This window comes from Gadus chalcogrammus, chromosome 15 (assembly GCF_026213295.1).
Source record: "Gadus chalcogrammus isolate NIFS_2021 chromosome 15, NIFS_Gcha_1.0, whole genome shotgun sequence".
NCBI classification, from domain to species: Eukaryota; Metazoa; Chordata; class Actinopteri; order Gadiformes; family Gadidae; genus Gadus; species Gadus chalcogrammus.
Window position 1 is genome coordinate 19,881,930 of NC_079426.1, and position 23,336 is coordinate 19,905,265.

Genomic DNA, 23,336 nt, shown 5'->3' on the forward strand with positions numbered 1-23,336 from the left:
ATCTCACCTGACCTCTCCACTGAGAATCAGATAGACCATGTGTGCATCACAAAGAAGTTCTGAAGGTCCCTCCAAGATGTATGTGTCAGAAGAGGAGCGGATGTCGCATCGGACCACCATTTGCTGATTGCAAAGTTGAAACTGAAGCTGAAGAGAAACTGGACTGGGGATAGGAATCAGAGACAGACATTCAACACAGCACTTATACAGGACCCATTGAAGAGAGAAGAATTCAAGCTCACACTGAATAATAGGTTTCAAGCATTACAAGAACTGACCGAAAAAGACACAAATATCGATGAAACATGGAAGGCGGTGAAAGAAGCAGTGATCACAACATGTAAGGAAACACTTGGACCACGGAAATATCACAACAAAGAGTGGATATCAACAGAGTCACTGGCAAAGGTTGAGGAGAGGAAGATAAAGAAGGCAGCAATGAATAACAGCCGCACCAGGGCAGAAAAAGCAAGAGCACAAAAAGAGTACTCGGAAGCAAACAAGAGAGTAAAGAAAAGCATCAAAACCGACAAGAAAAAATACATAGACACCCTAGCTAGAGAGGCAGAAGAGGCAGTCAAGCACAGAAACTGGAGAGACCTGTATGCCACCACCAAAAAGCTTGCAGGAAAGTTTAGTAAATCAGAAAGACCTGTAAAAGATAAGGAGGGGAAGCCTATCCCTGGAGAGGAAGGACAGAAAAGAAGATGGAAGGAATATTTTGAGGAGCTGCTCAACAGACCAACCCCAAAGGACCCACCAGACATCCAACAAGCAGACAAAGATCTACCAATAAACTGTAATGCACCCACAAAGGAAGAGATCCGCGAGGCCATAAAGAAGCTTAGGAAAAACAAGACCCCAGGTCCCGATGGTATCCCAGCAGAGGCAATGAAAGCCGACTCGCAGACCAAGGAAGAGATCCTACAACCTCTCTTCAAGAAGATCTGGGAAGAGGAGTACATCCCAACGGAATGGAAGGAGGGACACCTCACCAAGATACCGAAGAAAGGTGACTTAAGTAAATGTGCAAACTACAGATGTGTTACACTGCTATCCATCCCAAGTAAAATTTTCTACAGAATCATATTGGACAGGATGATAGATGCTGTTGATCTCCAGCTCAGAGACCAACAGGCTGGCTTCCGCAAGGATAGATCATGTATAGATCAGATTGCAACCCTGCGCATCATCCTAGAGCAGTCACTGGAGTGGAACTCACCTCTGTATGTGAACTTTATTGATTATGAGAAGGCCTTTGACATCTTAGATGAAAAAACACTCTGGAAGCTGCTCCGACATCATGGAGTTCCAGAGAAGCTCACCAACATCATCCAAATGTCCTACGGAGGGATGGTCTGCAGGGTGATCCACAGAGGGCAACTCACGGACGCCTTCCAAGTACACACAGGAGTAAGGCAGGGATGCCTGATGTCACCATTTCTCTTCCTTCTGGCGATGGGTAATGAAGCAATACACAGAAGATAAGAGAAATGGCATACAGTGGACGATGTGGACACAGCTAGACGACCTTGATTTTGCAGATGACCTGGCCCTTCTCTCCCATACCCAACAGCAGATGCAGGATAAGACCAACACCATCGCAACCAACTCAGCTCGCCTCGGTTTAAGCATCCACAGGGGGAAGAGCAAGATTTTAAGGGTGAATGCTGTCGATACTTCGCCCATCAATCTGGAAGGTGAAACACTTGAGGAGGTAGAAGAGTTCACCTACCTAGGCAGCATTTTTGACAAACAGGGCGGAACTGATGCCGATGTACGCGTTAGGACTGGCAAGGCCAGAGGAGCATTCATCCAACTTAAGAACATCTGGAGTTCAAGGGACCTGGCCATCACAACAAAGATCCGGATCTTCAACACCAATGTAAAGTCAGTTCTGCTGTACGGAGCCGAAACATGGAGAACCACTGTGCGCACCATAAACAAAATCCAAACCTTCATCAATAACTGCCTTAGACAAATACTCTGTATCCACTGGCCCGACACCATCAGTAACAAAGATCTGTGGCAAAGAACCAACCAGCGACCTGCTGAGGAAGAGATCATCAAAAGACGTTGGAGATGGATAGGACATACTCTCCGCAAACCCGCCTCAAATGTAACAAAGCAATCTTTGAAGTGGAACCCCCAAGGAAAAAGGAAGAGAGGACGACCAAGAAGTTCCTGGCGCAGAGAGGTGGAGGCAGACACCAAGCGGATGGGCTACACGTGGGGACAGCTGGAGAAGTTATCGCAGGACCGAGATGCTTGGAGAACCCTTGTTGACGGCCTAAGCCCCAGTAGGGGTAAAAGGCGATGATGATGATGACTGTGCCAACTGCCAAGGCCTCTTCAAGAGGAAGTTTCTTTGGAAACACAATAAAGGGTGCACACTTGCACAGAAAAGCAAGAGAACGGGAAGAACCCGAATTCAAGCTCTCTGTGCAAATGCACAGCCAATTCCGAATAAGGTCAGCTCCAAAGTCTGGGAGATGGTTAACAACATGTTTCAAGATGAAATAGCCGACACAGTCAATAAGGACGGAGTCATCATTGCTCTCGGGGAGCAAATTTTCAATAAAAAAGGTTGAATGCAACAGGAGCCCACTAGGCAGACCCTAAGAGAACTGGGAAGATTGGTTAAGGCAGGGCGCAAGGTCACTCCACTGACAAAGATCGAACAGTACGTCATGCCATCAAACATGGATCACTTAAACAAAGTAGTGAAAATAGTGGAAGGTTTTAATGAAGAACATTAAAAAAAAAAAAAGTTCTTCTGCCTAAAGAAAATTGCTCTCGTCACCTGTGAAGCACCTGGGAATAAAGAAAAAGCCAATTCCACAAAAGACTTCTGTCAAATTTATAAAACACGATGGAATGATTTGGTCTCTGCCTCCGCATACCGATCCTTCGATGAAGCTAAATGGAATGCGGCCCAGCACATTCCATTCACTGAAGATGTGAAGAAAATGCATCTCTATTTAGATGAGAAACAGAAAGGGGTACTCTCTGGTGATCAGCTATCAAAAAACTGGACCAAACTTGCACAGGTAACTCTGACTCAGGTCATCTTGTTTAACTGACGCAGAGAGGGAGAGGTTTCAAAATATGTTTTTGACAATGTTCTAATCCAGAACCAGTAGAGACCTCCATGATGATGTGGCACATGCCTTGTCAGACAACGAAAAAATGCAATGCAAATACTTCACACGCATTGAAATTCGTGGCAAAAGAGGAAGAAAGTTACCTGTGGTACTGACGCTGGCCGTAGTAGAGTCTCTTGAATTGCTTACGAAGCAGAGATCCGCATGTGGAGTGCTGGCAAACAATAAGTTCCTTTTTGCCAGGCCTGGTACAGTTAACCACTTGAGGGGTCAAACGCTATTCGTCTGTTCGCCCGAGTCTGGAGCCCAGCGACCAGACTCTCTCATCAACCAAATAGCGAAAGCAAGTGTCAACACTGTCAAAAGTGCGAAATCTCAATGACACAGCGCTAGATCAGCTAGCAGATTTCCTCGGCCATGATGTCCGGATCCAAAGGCAATATTATCACCTGCCAGAGGGAACTTTGCAACCAGCAAAAATTAGCAAGATCCTGATGGCATGCGAACAAGGACGCCTTGTGGAATTCAAAGGGAAGAGCCTTGAGGAAATCTCAATTGAGCCAAATGGTAAGATCCAGAGTTTAAGAACTGACTTATGTTATTTCGCCCAAAGATTGATAACTATTAATTAACTTTTCTGCTTACATTTTGTTGTGATGTTTATTTTTCATAAACAGTTGAGATCACTTCGACATCCCCCCATGCAGAATTGTAGGATGCAGATGAAGATCCTACACCGGGCGGATTTCCACTACCAGCCGGACCGCCGCTACAAGCCAGATCAACACTACCAGGTACCAACTCCACCTCAAATTTGCCTGTCTTCGCCAAAGCCTAACTAAACAGGATATAATATGTAGCCTACCCATTTTGCCAAGAAGATTTTTTAAACTTTTGATACATCCTGCTGCTATTGAAATATTATTCTAATGATTGTTTAGCTTTAAGCATTTTAACCATGCTAACGTGAATGGAAGAAGAAGTTGTCAGAGCATGGTGACAGCCAATATGCACAACTGAGCTCAAGAATATACCTACACAATGAAGAGGTGGGTCTGTCTCTGCTACAACCTGATATGATCCATGTTGTTGCCATGCTATAGGTCTTTCGTGAATGAAAGCCAGCTTCCACACTTAAATACATTCGGAATAGGCTACTGCTTGAAACAAAACATGCAACTTTCACAGCCTACAACTTGATCAAATTTCAAACAAATAGGCTACGATATAACTTTTTAGGCTAGCCTACTGTAGACTGGGCCTGCAGTGCTGTTTGAAAGACTTTGTGGGTAGTTCGCTAGTAGTATGTGTAATAATTCAATGTGCTATGGAATCATGCAAAACAGTAAACACGCTGCATTCGTCTGCATTCAGAGTTAAAGGAATCTGAAGGTGGCATAGGCACTATGGTGCGCTCTTGCGTTACTGGCGCATGTAGCCTAACTAGCCATATTAATTACTATTTTTTTGTTGTGATGTTTATTTTTTAGAAACTGGTGAGCCCTCATTAGAAATGGATGACGTAGAACATCCATCACCAGGTATTACCACCACCAAATATGACTGACTACGAGTGCTCCTCAGGGTATTAGTTGGCAGCCTGTAAGATCTGCTGAATTGTGCACGTGTTATGCTTCTTTTGAAAATGAGATTTGAGTTGAGATGTAACTCATCTGATGTCAGTATTGCCGTGTTCTTGAAGAAAGTAGTCTAAACCGGATCGCTTTTAACTCACTTTATTTGTTAAAGTATTTCGGTATGGTAACTATGAAGCAAAAGGAGGGGAATTGTATTGAACACACGCATGGAGCAACCCACGGCTGACCTATCTTCTAGCCACGGGGCTACCAACGGGGCTGCAAATGGGTTTATGCCCTGATCCTACTCCCGCTCCGCGTTTGTATCAAGTAGGCGTGGCCTATGTGGTGACGTATTGGCTCCGGCTTCCGCACCTGTCTAAAGGTGCTGCCATCTGTGGCTGGAGTAGTTATTACAGCTTGTATGTTTGATCCTGCTCCCTTGTGGCTATGTGGGGTTGATGCAGCTTATATGTTTGATCCTGCTCCCATGTGGCTATGTGAGGGTATCTTATGTGCTAATCCCTCCTTGGTCATCTCAGATAACCATTCTATAACAGGGTATATGCAGGAATCATAGAGATGAATTTACTACTATTTCGTTATTTCTGGAAGAAAGTGGTCCAATCGGTCCAATCCTTGGTCGCTTTTAACTCGCTTTATTTGTTAAAGTAGGCATGTTTCGTTATGGTAACTGAAGCTTAAGGGAGGGAATTGTATCTAACACGTGTGAGGGACAATATCGTGAGCTTCAAGCCCCGGGCTTACGCGGTTACCTATAGACAAGTTTTTGACCCGTTTCCGCTCTACTTCCTTAACTCCTCCCGTGTATGCTTTCCACTTCCGTTCTGGCGGGCTCAGGTTTATGTTGCTAGGTATCTCCGATATCGACGCAGAGACACAGTGTGAAAAAGGATTGACAACGTATCGAGGAAAAGTGGTTCGGGAACTACGTGTGCAGTAGTTGGCTAAACTAGGCTAATACTGCGCAGGGTTGCAATCTGATCTATATGTTCATAGACAGTAGAGCTAACGTTACATCATTGCTTGTACGTACGTTGGGTTGTGAGATACAGTGCTGTGTGTGTGTGTGTGTGTGTGTGTGTGTGTGTGAGAGAGAGTGTAATGTTGTAGTACAATTTATGCGACTGTGATGTTTTTAGTGAGAGGACTCTACTATGCCTGCATTAATTTAGCTCCATCTATGTGTTTTCTTCACCTTTTTAGATGCTCCCGAAACGTGTCAGCCTGCCTGTGAGGCTGAGCCTGCCACACCAAAATTCCGAGATGCCCAGACCCAGTGGGAGGATCCGTCACTGACTGACCACACATACTTTTCAACAACACAGTCTGTTAAAGTAGATAAGGCCACACAGTGCGAGGATCCTACTGTGACTAGCACCACAGTCATTGATGATTCTAGGTCTCGGCTGTATACAGGAGTGCGCATGGTTCAATTTTTCACCATGGTGAAGGCGTTGATGCCTTTCGCTAAGCCATCAATTACCCTTCCTGTTGTTGACCAAATCCTGATGACCTTGATGAAGCTAAAACTAAATCTTATATTAGGAGATATTTCTCACCGTTTCAATGTGTCTTCATCAATAGCGAGCATTGTGATTAGTCACTGGATTGGCGTGATGGGTGAACAGTTCAAAGTCCTGATCCCCTGGCTTCCAAGAGAGACCATTCGTGCCACCATGCCCTTACCGTTTAAGAGGAACTACCCTCGAACCACCTGCATCATTGACTGTGCCGAAAGTGCCATGCAGAGAGCCACAAACCCAGATTCAAGGAGTGACACTTTCAGTCAGTATAAATCACGCAACACTGTGAAATATCTTGTCGCTGTGGCCCCTAATGGGCTAATCATGTTTATATCGGACGCATATGCTGGCAGAAGCAGCGATACGTTTATCACCATGGACAGTGGGTTTCTGGACTATCTAAGGGCTGGTGATGAGGTCATGGCGGACCGTGGGTTCACCATTCGAGACCTGCTTTATGAAAGAAAGGTCAGTTTGAAAATCCCTGCATTCACCAACAGGCGCAATCAGTTGACCAATGAGGAGATAACACGAACCAGGCGAGTAGCCAATGTCCGCATACATGTGGAAAGAGCAATCCAGAGACTGAAGGTCTTTAAGATTTTATCCCAGACCGTTCCCATCAGCATGGCACGTAAACTGGACAACATCTTGACCATCTGTGCTGGCCTAGTTAACCTAAGAAGTCCACTGATCAGAATGCCTCGTGAGGTTTAGAATCTTGCCTTGTGTCCCTGTGTGCTTACTAGTATTGGTTAATATTGTAAATGATTGTTATAGTGATGTTATTGTGTGGGCTTGTTTTGTATTTCACTTTTTAATACATGTTAGGATTAAATACATGATCTTTCTTGTTGAAGCCATTTCTTTCATTTCCTCAAAACAATTAATTCATCCAGTGTTATTAATGTATGAGTTTACTATGAACGAATTGTGTTTAAAGAAATTGTAACACTCTAAAGAAGATGGGGCACTCATGATCGTAGTTCAGTGCAATAATGAAATGAAAATACATCAACCTTTATTTTCAACTTTGTATTATATTCAACATTAAATTCATCATTATATTACATTATGTAAACAACAGACATCTGCTGGCACCCTTGGGCACCTACATAAGGCAGTTTATTTTGGTTTTAAAATGCTGAGATATTTACTGCAGAACTGTAACCTTCCCTCGACAAATTAATCAACGATTTTTGGGAGCATGTGGGAAAAGTAGAATGTGCGCAGCCTTGTGATTTGCTCCTGAACAAAGCCTTGGTCATAGGGTACTTCTATTTCTAGGTGCTCAGTTTTGTTCCAGATGACCAACTTGGCGTGCTGAAGCCCTGTGCAGTGCATCCCAAGTTGAACCTGCATGTAGTAGCCTTTTTGACCATTGCAGTCAATATGGTATTCTACCCTATCGCCATTTGCCACAGTTGTGATTTCACAGCTCTTTGTTGCCAAAAATAATTTAATTGACTTGTCTCCCATCACTTTTGGTGTTTTGATTTCTAAAAGAGTGTCTTTGTTTATCACTCCATCGGGTGATGCTGCAAGCCACGGTTCCTTTTTGCACACCACTAACCCTTTGGTTTCGATGCTGTTGCCCAGAGTTTCCAAATAGTCCCTTGCAAGTTCCTCCCCCTCCGCTCCTTGACGAGTTGCGGCATTGCCACGGAAGGATGGATGTAAGTGCTCTGACAAAAACTTCTCAGGCGCCGTGGTTAAGCGAATGGGCACCTTTTTAGCCGTGCTTGCTGTAATTCGCACTCTCCGTGCATCGTGCCAGACCTGTTCTTTGCTCTGTGCTTTTGTAACCTTCTCAATCTCCTCAAGCTGGGGTGTGGACGTATCAATGTATTGATTGTAGAAGGTTCTGCATTTTACACAAGCCAGTGGTGTGTGGTGCTCATCATGGGTTAGGAGATGGAGGTGTGGGCATGGTATTGGATCGGTGATGTTGGAGGTATCAGCATTAAGGCAGAGTTGTAGGAGGCTATTCCCAGGGCAATTGAAAAGTTCTGCCATTGGTGAGGCAAGTGCGTTCTTCCTCCACTCTCCATGATTTCCAAAGAGTCTCACCTCCTGTGCTGGTTCTGGAGTGGTAGAGGATGGCTGTGCAGTTGATGGCAGCTGGTAGAGGTCCTTCTTATTGTGTCGTTTGAAGCATACATTCTTCATCTTCCTCTGACCAGCATTTCTTTTAGACCCAGCATTCCACTGGTTCTGTCCGTCTGTGCAGGCAAGCCCGGTTTTCCCCTGTCTCACAGCATTTTCTACCTAGAAAGATGTATAGTAAAAACAGTGCATTGATATTATAATAATGAGTTCACTGCAAACATGCCATATGATATAGTTTGCACTGGGATTTCAGTAATAGAAAATGTGTTATTATTATGATCTTGGTACACACACACACACACACACACACACACACACACACACACACACACACACACACACACACTTGCACACTCTAACCTCTATGATGTAGTTCGGATACTGAAAATAAAAAAGACATATAGGCCTAGAGTACAATGGTCAAATAATCAATCAATCAATCAATTTATTATTTAAAGTGCAAAATCACCATGGTACATGGTCTCAATACACTTTACAAAATATCAAGTACAATAATAACATTAAAACAACATTAAAACACCACAGGTGTTTTGATAAAACAGTTAAAAATTATAAAATTATAAAACAGTTAAAAATTAGTTTAAACCAAAGTATTGAGTAAAAAGGTATGTTTTAAGACGGGACTTGAAAATTGCAGTGGATGAAGCTTCTTTGATACATAGTGGGAGGCCATTCCATAGAAAAGGAGCACGGTAGGAAAAGGCCCTGCCACCAGCAGACTTTTTATTGATTGGTGGGATGACAAGGAGGTTAGAACTAAGAGAACGGAGTGGACGTGGCGGAATGTAGGGAAAAAGTAGTTCAGTTAAATAGGAAGGTGCAAGTCCATTTAATGCCTTATAAGTTAAGAGGAGAACTTTAAAATCGGCTCTAGCCTGAATGGGCAGCCAATGTAATGATGCCAGGACAGGAGTTATGTGACAGTACCTACTTGTTTTTGTTAAGAGTCTGGCGGCTGAATTTTGCACAAGCTGAAGGCTCCTAGTAGAACAGATGGGGAGGCCAGAAAAAAGGACATTACAGTAATCCAAACGGGAAGACACAAGGGCATGGAGAACCACCTCGGCGCTACGCCGGGACAGAGCAGGGAGGATTTTAGCAATGTTGCGCAGATGAAAGAAGGCCGACCTGGTGGTTTCCTTGATGTGAGTCCGGAAAGTCAGGGTTGGGTCAAAAGTAATGCCTAGGTTTCTAATGTGCGTGCTTTCAGAGATTGAACAGCCATCGATATTAAGACAGAGACTCTCAGAGAAGTACTTGTAGTTATTAGGCTTAATCACCAGCAAATCAGTCTTAGCAGTGTTAAGCATGAGAAAGTTTTGACTCATCCAGGTCTTGATTCGGCGAACACATGATTCCAGATTTTGTATATGGGAGGGGTCATTAGGCTGTAGTGGGATGTACAGCTGTGTGTCGTCAGCATAGAAATGGAACTTTATACCATATTCGGCAATTATCATACCCAGAGGGAGCATGTAGATACAAAACAGCAGGGGCCCCAGGACAGACCCCTGGGGCACACCAGTGGTAACCGTAGAGCATTCTGACAAAGAGTTATTGAAACTGACACATTGGGTTCTACTAGATAAGTAGGACTGGAACCAGGAGAGCGCCAGCCCGTGGATACCAACGTAATGCTCCAGTTGGTGTAGAAGCACACAATGATCTACTGTGTCGAAGGCCGAACTTAAGTCAAGAATTAAAAGTAAGGAGGCTGATCCAGAGTCAGCAGTGACAAGTAGGTCATTAACTACTCTAGTTAGGGCAGTCTCAGTAGAGTGGCAGGAGCGGAAACCAGACTGAAAATTGTCAAAGAGATTATTGGCAGAAAGGTGGAGAGTCAGTTGATCAGCAACAATTCTCTCAAGTATTTTTGATAAAAAAGGCAGAGTGGAAACAGGTCGATAATTTGCAAGAACCAGTGGATCGCTATTCGGTTTCTTGAGGAGTGGTTTAATGATAGCAGATTTATAGGTTAAGGGGACACACCCCTCAGAGAGGGAAGTGTTAAAGATGGCATGTATAGGGGCACTCAGAATAGGAAAGAGTTCCTTAAGGAGGTCAGAAGGGATGGGATCTAGTGAACATGTTGTTGGCTTTGAGGCGGCAACCATTGAGGCCAGGGCCTCAGCAGAAATAGGTTTGAACTGAGAGAGTGAACTCGTGGACCAGGACACAGAGCCCTGGTTGGACATGGTACTAGAGGGCTGCTGGCTAATGATATTGTTCCTTATTTGGGAGATTTTGTCGGTGAAAAACTCTAGAAAATCATTAGCTGTGAAAGAAGAGCTCAGAACTGGTGAAGAGTGTGTAAGCCTGGCCACAGTATTAAACAGGACCCGATGATTGTTCTTATTGGTATTTATCAAATTGGAGAAATAAGAAGATCTGGCAGCAGAAAGTGCATGTTTATAATGTTTAAAGCTAAGGGTCCAGGCGAGGCGTGAGGACTCAGATTTACAGGTGCGCCATCGGTCTTCAAGTTTACGACAAGCCCGTTTTAAAGAGCGAGTGAGGTCGGAGAACCAAGGTACAGATTTATTTCGAGTGCCTCTACTGGCTCTAAGAGGAGCAAAGAAATCAAGCGATTCTGACAGTGCACTGTTTAGGCCATCTGTAAGGTTGTTGAGGTGGAAGAGCTGGAGGGACAGGAACTGATTTTATACTAATCAGGTTAGATGTGACCCTCCCATGAGTGCTGGAACGATCAACTTTATTGGGATCAAGATTGTTGCTAAGAGGACAGTGAGAGCGTTTCGACAGGATGCAACGCCTGTCAGTAACTCTAATAGGGATATGAGTGCAGATAGAAGTTGGAATTGACATTGGAAAAGAGGTATGAGGATTTGCAGCAGGTTTTGCTGCTGCAAAAGAACTAGGTGGAGTAAAGGGGCCAGAAGTGCAAACGTTAAAAATGACAGCAGGACCCGCACTGTCAGAGACAGTGTTGTGACAGGAAGACAACGTGTGCAGGGCTGAGTCTTGCTGGGAAAAGCATCATTTCAGGCTGAAAGCAATGAAGTTAATAAAATTGCTTGTTAATCTTTCAGACCCTTTCCTATTCAAGTGTAAGCCATCAAATTTGAAGAGATCACGCTCAGTCCAGAAATAGTCAAAATTACTGATAAAACCCAGGCCTGTTGCAGTGGTGAAGTTCTGCATCCACGTGTGCAGACTGAAAAGTCGGCTAAAACGCTCTGAGCTTTTGAGCAGGGTGGGAATAGGGCCAGAGAGAATACACCTCTTCCCGAGGCTTTCAACAGTGTGAATCAGTGACTCAAGATCAAGGTATAGTTTGCAGGAGCGTCTGGACATGACGTCATTTGTGCCAGTGTGCAATAGAACAGTGTGAACAGATGGGTGGAGATCAATAAGGACAGGTATCCGTTCTATAAAGTCAGTAGTAATCCCACCAGAGAGACAGTAAGTAATGGAGCCTGGGAGATGCACATTTCTGATGATAGAGTCACCAAGTATAAGAATTTCAGGAGGTTGATTCTTGCAGCCATTGTCATAGACTGACAATTTAGGAGACAGGGAGAGATGGGAGTTGCCAGGGTTTTCAGGATCAGTAGAAGAGGGATTAGCGCCCCCTACACAGATGACGTCATCATTGCGCGTCGGGGCGAACGGACCCACTCCAGGCAGTGGGAACGATTGCTGCGGGGCAGGTAGAGGAGGCCAGTCTTCTGAAAGGGATACAGATGAAGGGGATGAACACCTTGGACGTTTATCCTGGGACATTAGTGGACTAGATGGAGGGGTGCGACGCTTTCTGCGTCGGGAGATTGGCAGGATCGGTTGCTCCTGAGCGGTGAGTGAGGATGTAGCCGGTAGCCCAGCTAACTTCTCCAGTGGGGTGAAGAAGTTTGACAACGGGATGAAATCATCGTCGTATTCATCCAAGTCAGGGGAAAAGAAGGGGAGAGAGACCCGTCTCCCCTTCTTAACAGCAGTCGTCCAGGAGGAAAAGGGAGCATCCAATGTGCGGTGGTCAGCGTTGGCCGAGCTTGGACCATCCTGCTGCAGCGCTTCCACCCGGGCGAGAAGCGAGGATTGGCGCTGGAGGACATCATCCAGGAGGGTCGCAATGGAGCGAAGCTCTGACTTCAGGCAGGACAGCTCATGGTCCGCCGTAGTGAGTGGAGGCATACTCGCAGCGCGTCTCTCGTGCGTCTTCGGGTAGTGTAGCACAGTGATAATGGGCTTAAATAATGAGTTACCTTCCACAGGATCGCAGCTGCATGGGAACAAGATCTCCCTGGTCCAGCGACACACGTACATCCCGCCGTTTTGACTTCTCCAGCTTCAGTTACCAGCACCCAAGCATTATGCCACGCGCTATTCAAACATTGACTGGGCTCTACATTTGCTTTCAAATAAACAAAACGATCATGTTTGTATGACATGACACAACCAACTTTGACGCTATGCAAATATTGATAAGCCTCGGAGGCTTTCAGACTGTCCATCGCTTTCCCATCCGTTGCTATGGAGTCCACGAAATAGGCGCAAATCTTGCTGTACGTTATGTTGGGCCACGTCGCCATGTTATCCACCCAGTTCTGCACTGAATTCGGGTGGGGGATAGTAATGCCATCTCCAGTAAGATCATTTAAACTTTGTTGCCATTGTATGGATATTATTAGCTTACCATATCAATCTGACAGTGGGCTGTCAAAGCGTCTGTTTCCACTGGCAACCGCTGCGCAAACCACTTCCGGCGGAAATGAAATGCATTTGTGGAGGGTAATGGCGCCGCCCAGGGTTCGACGCGTAAACTTGTCTATAGGCTGTTACCCAATGTCAAGGAAGCATGCTCAACGGCCGCCCTTTTAAGGACGCTACGTCATAGAACGCCGACAAGCACTGTTCCAATGTTGAGGACACTCGAAAGCCGCGCCATTTTTGCGTCCTTTGTTTTTGAGAATTCTGAGATTTTTCAAGGATGCATCGCTGCATCCTAGACGAGCCAAAACTACCCACAATCCTCTGCGTTCACTGGGCGGGTTCTTGAAAATGGCAGAGCAGTACACGTTCAAATGAAGTGAAGTTATATTAGTTTTCAGAAATATTTTGTGCCGTATTGCTTTTTATAGATTCATCATGTTAATGCAAATAATCAAGCCTAAAGACCTGTGCCACTTTTCAAACGTTTTTGCAACTTAATGATACGTTGCTATATTTTGCATGGACGTAGCTGGTGTTAAACACCACTGTCAACAATGTCAATTTACCCGCTCACAAGATTACATTATTTATGTATACCATAGGCGTCGATTACGCCGGGGACGCGTCCCCACCAGTTTTCGTAAAGACTCATTTTGTCCCCACCAGAAAAAATAAATAAAAATTCAATGCAGTTTTTTAAAAATGAATGTTAATAGCGCGAGAGTCGAGACAGATGCGAACCAATCCACAAAAAGTCTATCTGGATATGGCACACAGCCGTCAACAATTTGCAACACTTGGATAGTTCTAGAATGGGGGATGGGTGGGTGGTACGGTGGGCGGCTCCTTCTCTGTGTAATCTGAACCTGACTGCTTGCCGCGCAGCGCGCACTTCCATGGACAATCTGCTGCGGTTGCAGCCTCATTCATTTGAGGAGAGGAGTCAGGAGGAGGTAACGTAACGTATCTACAGTATATTTATTCATGATGATGACAATCTGTACAAACTCCTTTGTCGTAGTTTGACCGAGGGCAGCGAACGATTTATCTTGATAGTTTCTAAGTTCTATCGTTGACGTTGAAGCTAATAGCCAACATTAGCTTCTAGAAGCCAAGTAGGCCTAGCTCGCTGCCACAGTCAAGTTGGATCTGACCGCTGTTAGCGATAGCATTACATAATTGTATCATCTTAGATGCAGTTAGAGTTTAGATGAGGTAACATTAATGCTACGCTACCCTCGGCCAGTCTTCCCATGTGGTGACATTTTATTTTACCAAAGTTAAGCTTATCTAAGCTTGTTATTGATGGGCTAGGCTAGTGTAACACAATTCCAACTGTGTAGGCCTAGTGGTTATATTTCTGACACTGATGCAATCCATTTTATTATCCTTCTCCAGACCAGACCTGCTGCAAGTGCCTTTGCGTGGACTGAAAAAAGGTGGTTGCATATGCATTACGTTGTGAAAATACCGAAGTAAGAACTGTGACCAGATATGGTTGTGAGTTCAGCATTTTGTTTTTTAATTGGCAAAAAAAACTGAAAAGCTTTTTGATTGCACAGCAATTCAAGCAGAACACAAAGGGTGTGTGTGTGTGTGTGTGTGTGTGTGTGTGTGTGTGTGTGTGTGTGTGTGTGTGTGTGTGTGTGTGTGTGTGTGTGTGTGTGTGTGTGTGTGTGTTTTTGTGACACAATATATACAATAATAACCCAGAAAAACAGCTGGGCAACTACTAAATACAATTTATTGCAAGAAGAACCCTGAAAAACTGTTTTTCTTTATGCAAATTCTTGCAGAACACAAAACTGGGGTGTGTGTGTAAATTATGCCACGCTGGACAACTACTAAATGCAAACAAACATTGCATATTCTGTGTTTTAAAATGCCCCAAACAAATGTTCACGCCTCTCCGATGTGCCAATGAAGGCAGTGGCTATTTTCTGTCTCGTTATTTTCTCCAGCTTCTCCTTGTGGACATGGCAGACAGACACACTGTTGAGTCGTGACTGCTCCATCGTGGAGCGGAGCCAATTCTTCAAACGACGCAGGGCACTGAAGCTCCGCTCCGCTTCGCAAGAAGAGACTGGGACCACAAGCAACAGCCTAACAAGAGCCTCCACCTGGGTAAACAGCCGCCTTACTTCTGGTACCATGGTCTTCAAGACATTAGTGACTTCCTGACAAGAATTGAACTTGTAATTTGCCTTCAGCATAGCTAGTTGCATTTGCAGCAGCTGTGCATCCAATTCTGGGTAGAGCTCTACTACCTCGCTAATTTCTCCCGACACTAGGTGTTGCTCCAACGTGGCCAAACGGTCAAGGCCCTCTTGGTTGAACCTCTCATCCAGCTGCACGCTTGCTGTATCGATGGCAGAGAAAAATTGCACCCTGAAAAAGTCCTCTGCCGAAGACGGGGTGTGGCTTTTTGCAGGCCCACCATATCGGTTAGCTGGTTTCCGTACTTGTGGAAGATTTATTGGCTGAAGATCAAGAGATGTGGTGAGTTCTACAGCTCTTGAGTAAAGCCTCATAAATTTCTCGCTTGTTCTCTGTGCCACAAACGCTTTCCTTGTGCAATCAACAGCATCTAACATCCTGCCAATTGTTACTGCCCTCCCTTGCAAGCTTTTATTGAGACCTTCAAGCTGCAGGAGAATATCCTGCCCAAGGATAAGGCCAAGTACCGTGTTGCCTTTTTGGAGATGGTCAAGAAGGCCACTTGCTCGAGGAGCTGTGACCCCATTCGAGGAAGCCAACTCCTCCAATGCAGCCAAGATCACCTCGTATTGGGTGAGGACCGACTTGATCGCTGGTGTTCGCACAGTCCACCTGGTAGCACACAATGGCTTGATTGTGGTGAATGAGCCATTTTCAGTCAATGCTATCTGTTTAAAGATTGTTTTGAATTTCCCAGAACTGGTGTGGATAAGCAGGCTTTTTGCGTGACCAGATTCACACAGTGAGGACCACAGTGGACAAAAGTGGCAAGGGGCTGTTCTCTGCGGACCAAAGCTTGCATCCCAGATAGGTGCCCTGACATGTTTGCTGCTCCATCATAGGTTTGGCCACGAAGACCCGAGAGTGGAAGATTGAGACGGAGCAGCACATCGGAGGCAATTCTCCAGAGATGCTCGCCAGTTGTGGAAGAGGCCTCGTACAACCCTACAAACTCCTCCCTTGGTTCCAGATCTTGGTCCACATAGCGGAGGCAGATGGAGATCTGCTCTGTTCCACTGACGTCCTGTGTTCCGTCCATTATGAGGGAATACTGCAGCACAGGTAAGGCAGAAATCTCTGCGGCTATCCCCCTAATTATAATATGACCCATAATTCTCAGTAACTCATTTTGTGTGTCCGGGCTTGTGTAGGGATGGTCTCTCTTCAGCCAGCTTGCAAGGTTGGGGTCATCCTCCGCCTTATCTCGAAGATAATTTTGGAAGTTTCCATCCAAATTGGCATGGCCCCTAAGAGCCAAGCCCTGTTTGGAGCGGTACCTTACCGCACCTACAATTTGTAAAAGAGCCAACCTGGCTGACTCTTGGGCCCTTGCTGAAGGGCGGCACAGTTTATTTCTTACGGAATCCTTTTTGTGCGCCTGTGTGTTGAGGGCAATTAAATGTGCCTTGCTGTTTTGGTGTCTGCTGAATGATTCCCTACTTTTTTTCCAGTTTCTGAACCCTACAGAGATGAATGTTTTTTCAGCACTTTAGGCCAATGCTGATTTTTGGTTTGCAAAAGCAGTCATACAGGGGAAACACAAAACCCCCTTAACTTGCTGGCTGTAGTGCAGCCAAGGGAATGCTTCATACCAAATATCTTGGAAGGTAAGAGTCCTATTCTGCAGAATTTGTGGCTCAATTTCTCGTGCACTGGGCTGGTACGGGCCATCCATTGGGTGTTCAAGGCAGATCCCCTCAGTTTGAGTAGCTGGCTGCTCCTGAAATGTAGTTAGTTCATTGGATGTGAGTAAGTGTAAAAAGTTCAGTGTGAGGACTGCATATTTGGCAAACAGAATGCAGATTTCAATGTTGACTTGATTTAAGATCATTGTTGCTGCCTGTCTGTTTGTTTATTTGAATACGATCAGGTCTTTCTCAAGACATTTGAGGGCCTCACCTCGTCATGCTCATCTGCCTGTTCCTGCATTTTTTGGTTTATCTCAGATGGACCTGGGTCCTGTTCCTGACACAGACCATGTACAAATTGAATGTAGCTTGTTTCAATGTATTGAATCATACTTTAATTTCACAGGGTGAAATATTGTTGTTCATGTAGTGTTGCCTTTTTAAATGGAAATCTGTCAATTGACACACAGGTTTGTTTTTCTAGGGTGACTGAGTACTGTGAGCGGCCAATAATGGGAAAATGTCCTTGTGACGAGTCCATCCAGGCAAGTCACAATGCTAATCTATATTTTAAGCCATGCTCTTGGCCACTTAACATGCTCAAAATGTCATTACAAGCAAAAAATATAATTTTTTTCTTCAGTTACGTGTTGACCTCACCTCTCCATTGTCCTCATCCACAATTTCCTGCCATTCACTAAGTTCTGATTGACTTAGTTCCTCTCCCTGATCAAATGTAAACAAAGACAGAAGATTGATAACTTCATTGATTTAGCTCTGTCTTATTTATTTATTTTAAAATGCAGTGTTTTCTCCTTTTAGGAACTTGTTTCTGCCAACTCACCTCTTCATTGCCATCTACCAGTTCCTGCCTTTCATTAAGCTCTGATGCACTTGGTTCCTGTTCCTTATAAATAAGAACACATGAGCAACACCAACAAGCACAGAATCACACCATAACTCTATCTCACCGTTTACACTGGTTATTTTCTCTTTAAAGGTCCCATGACATGCTATTTTATGTATTCTTTAATATAGGTATCAGTGGGCAACTAACACAGTATTCAAAGACGTTCCCGAAATTCAGCCGTGGTGCAGAGTTACAGCCACTCCGAGCCAGTCGCACATTGAGCTTCCCCCAAATGCGCTGTTTTGGTGTCTGTAGCTATAATGCAAATGAGGAGGAGCGAGGCGGGTCAAGGAGGAGGATGGGGGTGTGGCCCTGAGCAGCTTGCAGCCACGGTACCATCCGCTCTGTTTACAGTGGATGTATCGCAATGGCGAGGCGCACACAGCCTTTAGCCGTGTTCTGTAAATATTCTAGAACACACGGGAGTCCTGGAGCTCTATATCTAAATATTATCATATAGCCTACATAGATATCTATATCATATAATATATATTATTAAGGCCAAAAGCTGTGTGAGCCAATATTATGAATCTCAAACGACCGCGTTGGGTTCTCCGACGTTCCTGGTTCTTCAACGTCCTCATCAATGTGAAGTAGACTGAACCGCGACAAGGAGGAGAAAAGGATCGTTGCCGGGCAGCGCTTAGGCACCTCCGCCTCTGGCGGTGGTTCCTTGGCGGGGCTGAAGCGGGAGACATTCGCCACCAACAATCCCTTTCTCCTCCATGTCGTGGTTCATGTTCTTGAGGGAGTCAAAGCCAAAGTTCCTTCCCCCCAATTCATTCTCAACCTTGGCTGAGATAACCTCCAATACGAGTCTCGTTGTAGAAATACCAGAGACGAGAGTCTGACGTGTTATGCGCCATAACACCAAAAGCAGAACGGTTATCCAAATAACAAGGAAGTGTACAACACTTGCGTTACAGTCCTGGAGCTCTATATCTAAATAATATCATATAATACATAGAAATCTATATCATTTAATACATATTATCCCGGCCAAAAGCTGTGTGCGCCTCCAGACGATATTATGAATCACAAACGCCTTTGACGGGTTCTGCGACGTCTCTGGTTCTTCCACTTTCACATTAACCTGAAGTCGACTGAACCGCGCGCTGCCCGCTGCCCGCTGCCCGCTGCCGGGCGATGGTGCCTCGCGGCAACCGGTGGCATGTCGCAGTTCATGTACTTCAGCGAGTCAAAGCCAAAGTTCCTTTCCCCCAATTCCTTCTCAACCATGGCTCAGACAACCCCCACAACGAGACTGTTGTGGGGGTACAAGACACGTCAAAGAACCGACAAGAAACACTTGCGTTACAGTGTGTGTATTCACACACACACACACACACACACACACACACACACACACACACACACACACACACACGTGGCGCTCGCATGGTCGAGTCTCATTGGCAGGCCAACGTCTCTGGGCGGGCCAGGCAGAGTAAGGGGAGGAGCTGAGATTCTTGGTGACGTCCTAAATACAGACATTCCAAATCAGCGCACTTGAGCCTCCGTTTTTTCGAAGGCGAGCAGAACAGCTAGTGCTCGTTTTACACCAAACGCAAGTTTTAGCCACTGGGGGACCATAGGCAGGCTAGGGGAACTCATATTTATGTTAGAAAACCTCATGAAGTGAGATTTTCATGTCATGGGACCTTTAATGTAATGGTTATAAATATGTGTTGCAGTAAATAAGTTAAAAAAATGCTTCAAAATGCAAAAACAGACTTTTCACTCACTCTAGGTTCACTTCAGGTATATAAAGATGCTGGTAAAATATGTTTTTGGTTATTCCCATGTTTATCTAAAAAATGGACTATTGTTTATTTGCTACAACATTATTATGATGATTTAAATTAGGAAAGTTGTGGCAGTGTTGCTTTATTTCACCTCATTTTGAGTTCAATCTCGAGTCTAGATGGTGTTTTGTTTTGCCTCGTTCAGCCTGTAGGGGAATAGCGTGCTTTGCCGTTTCCTCGATCATTTCAACTTTGGAATTCAACTTCAAGTTCTTTCTATACAGGTACGAACAGTGGTTGTGTAACTGTTTATGTATTTATGTTTAAATGCTAGGGAACATGCCGAGAGTGTTATAGCAGTGCATCGAAAGTTTGAAAACGGAGGAGTCGCTCTGCCGTAGCGTGCTTGCTAGCAGCATCACACGGGCAGGCGCGTGGTAAGAAAGTGTCCACAATTTCATGACAAAGACTTGGCAGATTGCCAAGTCTTTAAAGGGCCGCTTCTGTTTGGCCTGCTCCTTGCCCTGCTTCTTTCCGGCCCAGTTCAGTCCTGAAGCCAGTTCGTTGGTCAACAAATTGGCCATCATCCGGCGGACCCTCACCTCTAGGGTAGTCCCTCCAATAATGGCGAGACGGGCAGTCTGGCAAAGTATAACAAATTTGCAGGGTTAACGCACGCAGAATGGAATCACATTTGCTCATGCCAACATATTCATAGACTGTGCAGATTATATTTTTTTTCAGTCTGAATATAACTTGGATTCAGGGCTCTACAGTGCGCCCATTTCACTCGCATTTGCGAGTGAATATTTCGGCGTGCGAACGAGAAAAACAAAACAGGAGCACGCGTGCGAGTGACTTCTCCACAGCACACTATACTGTGCGTTCACACCAAACGCAAAGGGGCAAAACGATTCCATACAAAGCAGCGATTCCATTTTTGCCCGGCACGGGCAAAAATGGAATGTGGATTTGTGGATTTCCGGTGGATTTGCAGCACGCCACTTTTGCTCGAGTTGAAATATTAAACTTTGCCGCGACATTCGCGTGATGACAGCCAATCAGCGTTCAACAGCGTGGTCACTGAGTGACGTGTGTAACGTAACAGCCAATCAGTTTTCAACCGGCAAACCGTTCCCTGCAGTGCAGTCCGGGGTGAACCACAGCATGGAGGAGAAAGTGATTGTTGCCGTTTGCGACTCCCGAGCTCTATATAGAATAGTATATGATATAATATAATTGTATTGCATATATAATATCACGGCCAAAAGCTCTGTGCGCCTCTGGATGGACGTAGCGCGGGGAGCGCTACAGGAGGGTTTAGCGGGTTTGTTTACCTACGTTGCTATGGTTACCAATCTTGTGTGTTCCAACGTTTATTAAGTATCTAAATCGCTGTCTGATCAATACTTAATTCACTGCCTTTTCCGTGGTCATTACAATATTATGAATATACTGCGTGGAGAAAGTTAATGCTGTTACTGTAGTCGATAAAGTCTACAAATTCAACCCCTGACTGGTTGAAGGATTTCGGGTGGCTAGTTTATGATGCTAAGTCTGTACATTTTGTAAGGAGGCCCCATCGGCAATGGCAGGCTCCTCTGTTTATAACGGGAACCCTAATCTGGAACGCGATGCTGTGGTGAAACACATCGAGTCCACTTGGCATTCTCGCTGTCCCGATTTCTATATAAATCGCACCCAGTCCCAGCCCAATAACCCCTGGTACGGTGGAAGCAGAAATTGGTGCTTTTTTATGTAGCCTAAATTGAATCTTGTCTATTTATTTGTCTTAATTTTGCTTTAGTAAATTGGTGCTGTTGGTGTGTGCAATTTCTGCACGCTAATAAATGTTCTAAACAAAAACCTATTGTGCCCCCATTTTTTTCCTGTGCTCCTAAGTTTTTTAACTTAGGGGCACGAGTGCTCCTGAAAAAAAATGTTAGTGTAGAGCCCTGCTTGGATTGATAAAGTCGTACTGAAACAACAACAGTTTTTAGGATATATTGAAGTGTGAAATGCTGACTGAGGCTTTTGGCATACTAATGTGGATGTGGAATGACTGAGACTAAGGTTCAATACAAATTACTTCATGTGTCTACTGTCATAACTGTCAGTTTAAGGAAAATGTTGCATATCAATGAAGTTTTCTGACCGAAGAATGATGTAGCTATTAAACAACTACAATTTTTTGGCGGTTTGGTCCATTTTTCAGTGTCTCCTCCGCACGGTCCAGGTCCTCCAAGGTGTGGAGGGGCAGCTCCAAGGGCTCCAAGGAGGCCAGACCCACAGAGTCAGTGGCCCTCATTTATCAAACTAACGTAGAAATGAGCGCAAATCTGAACGCATGATTCATCTTACGATAGGACCCACGTGAGATTCACGAAACTTTCGTATCACACCAATCCCAGCGTACGAAGGATCTTGGTGTTGATAAATTCGGCGGCTGAGATCAATCGTAATTAACGTAACACGCCCATATAAAAGCACGTCTTCAGAAGTCTCGCCCCTAACTTTTACGACATGGAGAAATGTCCAACGGTAAAAAAAGAGAGGAATTTTCGGAATAAGGTGAAGAAAAAATGGTCCGACATGAAGCTCAGCACCAAAAAACGTGTTGCGGCTGTGAAGCGGGCCAGTTGAAATAGTGGCCAGGGATCTCTGGGCATCGGGTCATCTGGCTGCAGGTCGGCAAATGGCACCCCATTTGCCAGCGCAATATTATGCAGAACCCCACATGCTAAAATAATATTGCAGGTCTTTTCTGGTCTTTTGCCACATCTATTGACAAAGAAAATAATAACATTTGAATGTAAAAGCTGACAGCCTTTTACTTAAAAATTTCAGAAAGTGTTGAACAATTTTTGAAGAGTTATGTATATTTAAGCAATGCCATTGGTTTCAGCTAATAGTTAATAGACGGTACATCCTTCAATGATTCAAAGAATTTAGGAAAGATTTACACATGAATGAAAGCCTAGAAATAGCCTTAGAACATAACATTCCTGTACTTGCCTTTTAATGCCATTCTGGCAGTGCCTGGAGAATCTGTAACAAGTATGAAGAGAGAAATTAAACCATTTGACTGGATATACTGCAGTTGTTTTGGATGTTTGAATTGACATGAATTACTTCTTTTAAAAAACATACCTTCAGGAGATGGCCTCTGGAATTGAGGCATTGGACCGAGTGGAGGGTAGGCCAATTCATCTCCTGGGAACGATGCTGGGATAGGGACATTGGGGTAAGTCGACTTAGGGAAATTGGGGCGTTGGAGGCTATAATACATCCTTGGAGGTGATGGTTGGCTGTCCTGACTGGCTTGTTGGGTTGCTGGTTTGTCTAAAGAAAAAAAAGATGTGGGGGGCCGGGAAAGGTGGTTAGGGGCTGATCTGTGCGTAATAGACAGACAGACAGACAGACAGAGGCTAACTATACCTGGAAATAACACTTATGGGGCTTGGGCGAATCTGCTCACATCCTGGGGCTCCTCATCCGAATGATCAATTGTATTTGGTCTAAAAGTTTTTTGGCGCAACATACGGGTATTTCCCTGATGAATAGTGCAGCACAAGTAGCCCATGTTGCACATCTGTATTAATTACTAAATAAATTGGCCATGGTGGCTCTCCCCCTCAGACTGTATGTCGGTGGTGTCACAATCTTGATTAATATATCGGTCCAGGCTCCTCACTGCCTCATCATGAGTATCTACAAACACAGAATAACAAGTACAGTGAAGAGAAATATTGTCAGGCAGGGGTATGATTCTGATTGTCAAAAGCAAATTTGAGAACACCCACCACG

The 23,336-nt window shown here is 44.7% G+C and overlaps 1 protein-coding gene across 1 annotated transcript; it reads left to right on the top strand.

The window, feature by feature from the left end:
• Positions 1 to 3,820: 3,820 nt before the first annotated feature.
• Positions 3,821 to 16,497, top strand: LOC130404219 (uncharacterized). Its single transcript, XM_056608869.1, has 6 exons — positions 3,821 to 3,898; positions 15,013 to 15,153; positions 15,321 to 15,528; positions 15,655 to 15,819; positions 16,089 to 16,308; positions 16,398 to 16,497. Exons 1-6 carry the CDS (start codon positions 3,821 to 3,823, stop codon positions 16,495 to 16,497), a joined length of 912 nt encoding a protein of 303 aa, XP_056464844.1.
• Positions 16,498 to 23,336: the final 6,839 nt, after the last annotated feature.

Coding starts and splice junctions, on each gene's coding strand:
- LOC130404219 (XM_056608869.1), top strand. CDS start 3,821: ATGCAGATGAAGATCCTACACCGGGCGGATTTCCACTACCAGCCGGAC. Junction 15,820..16,088: donor CCAAGATCACCTCGTATTGG/GTGAGGACCGAC, acceptor GCTCCATCATAG/GTTTGGCCACGAAGACCCGA. Junction 16,309..16,397: donor GAGGGAATACTGCAGCACAG/GTAAGGCAGAAA, acceptor GGGCTTGTGTAG/GGATGGTCTCTCTTCAGCCA.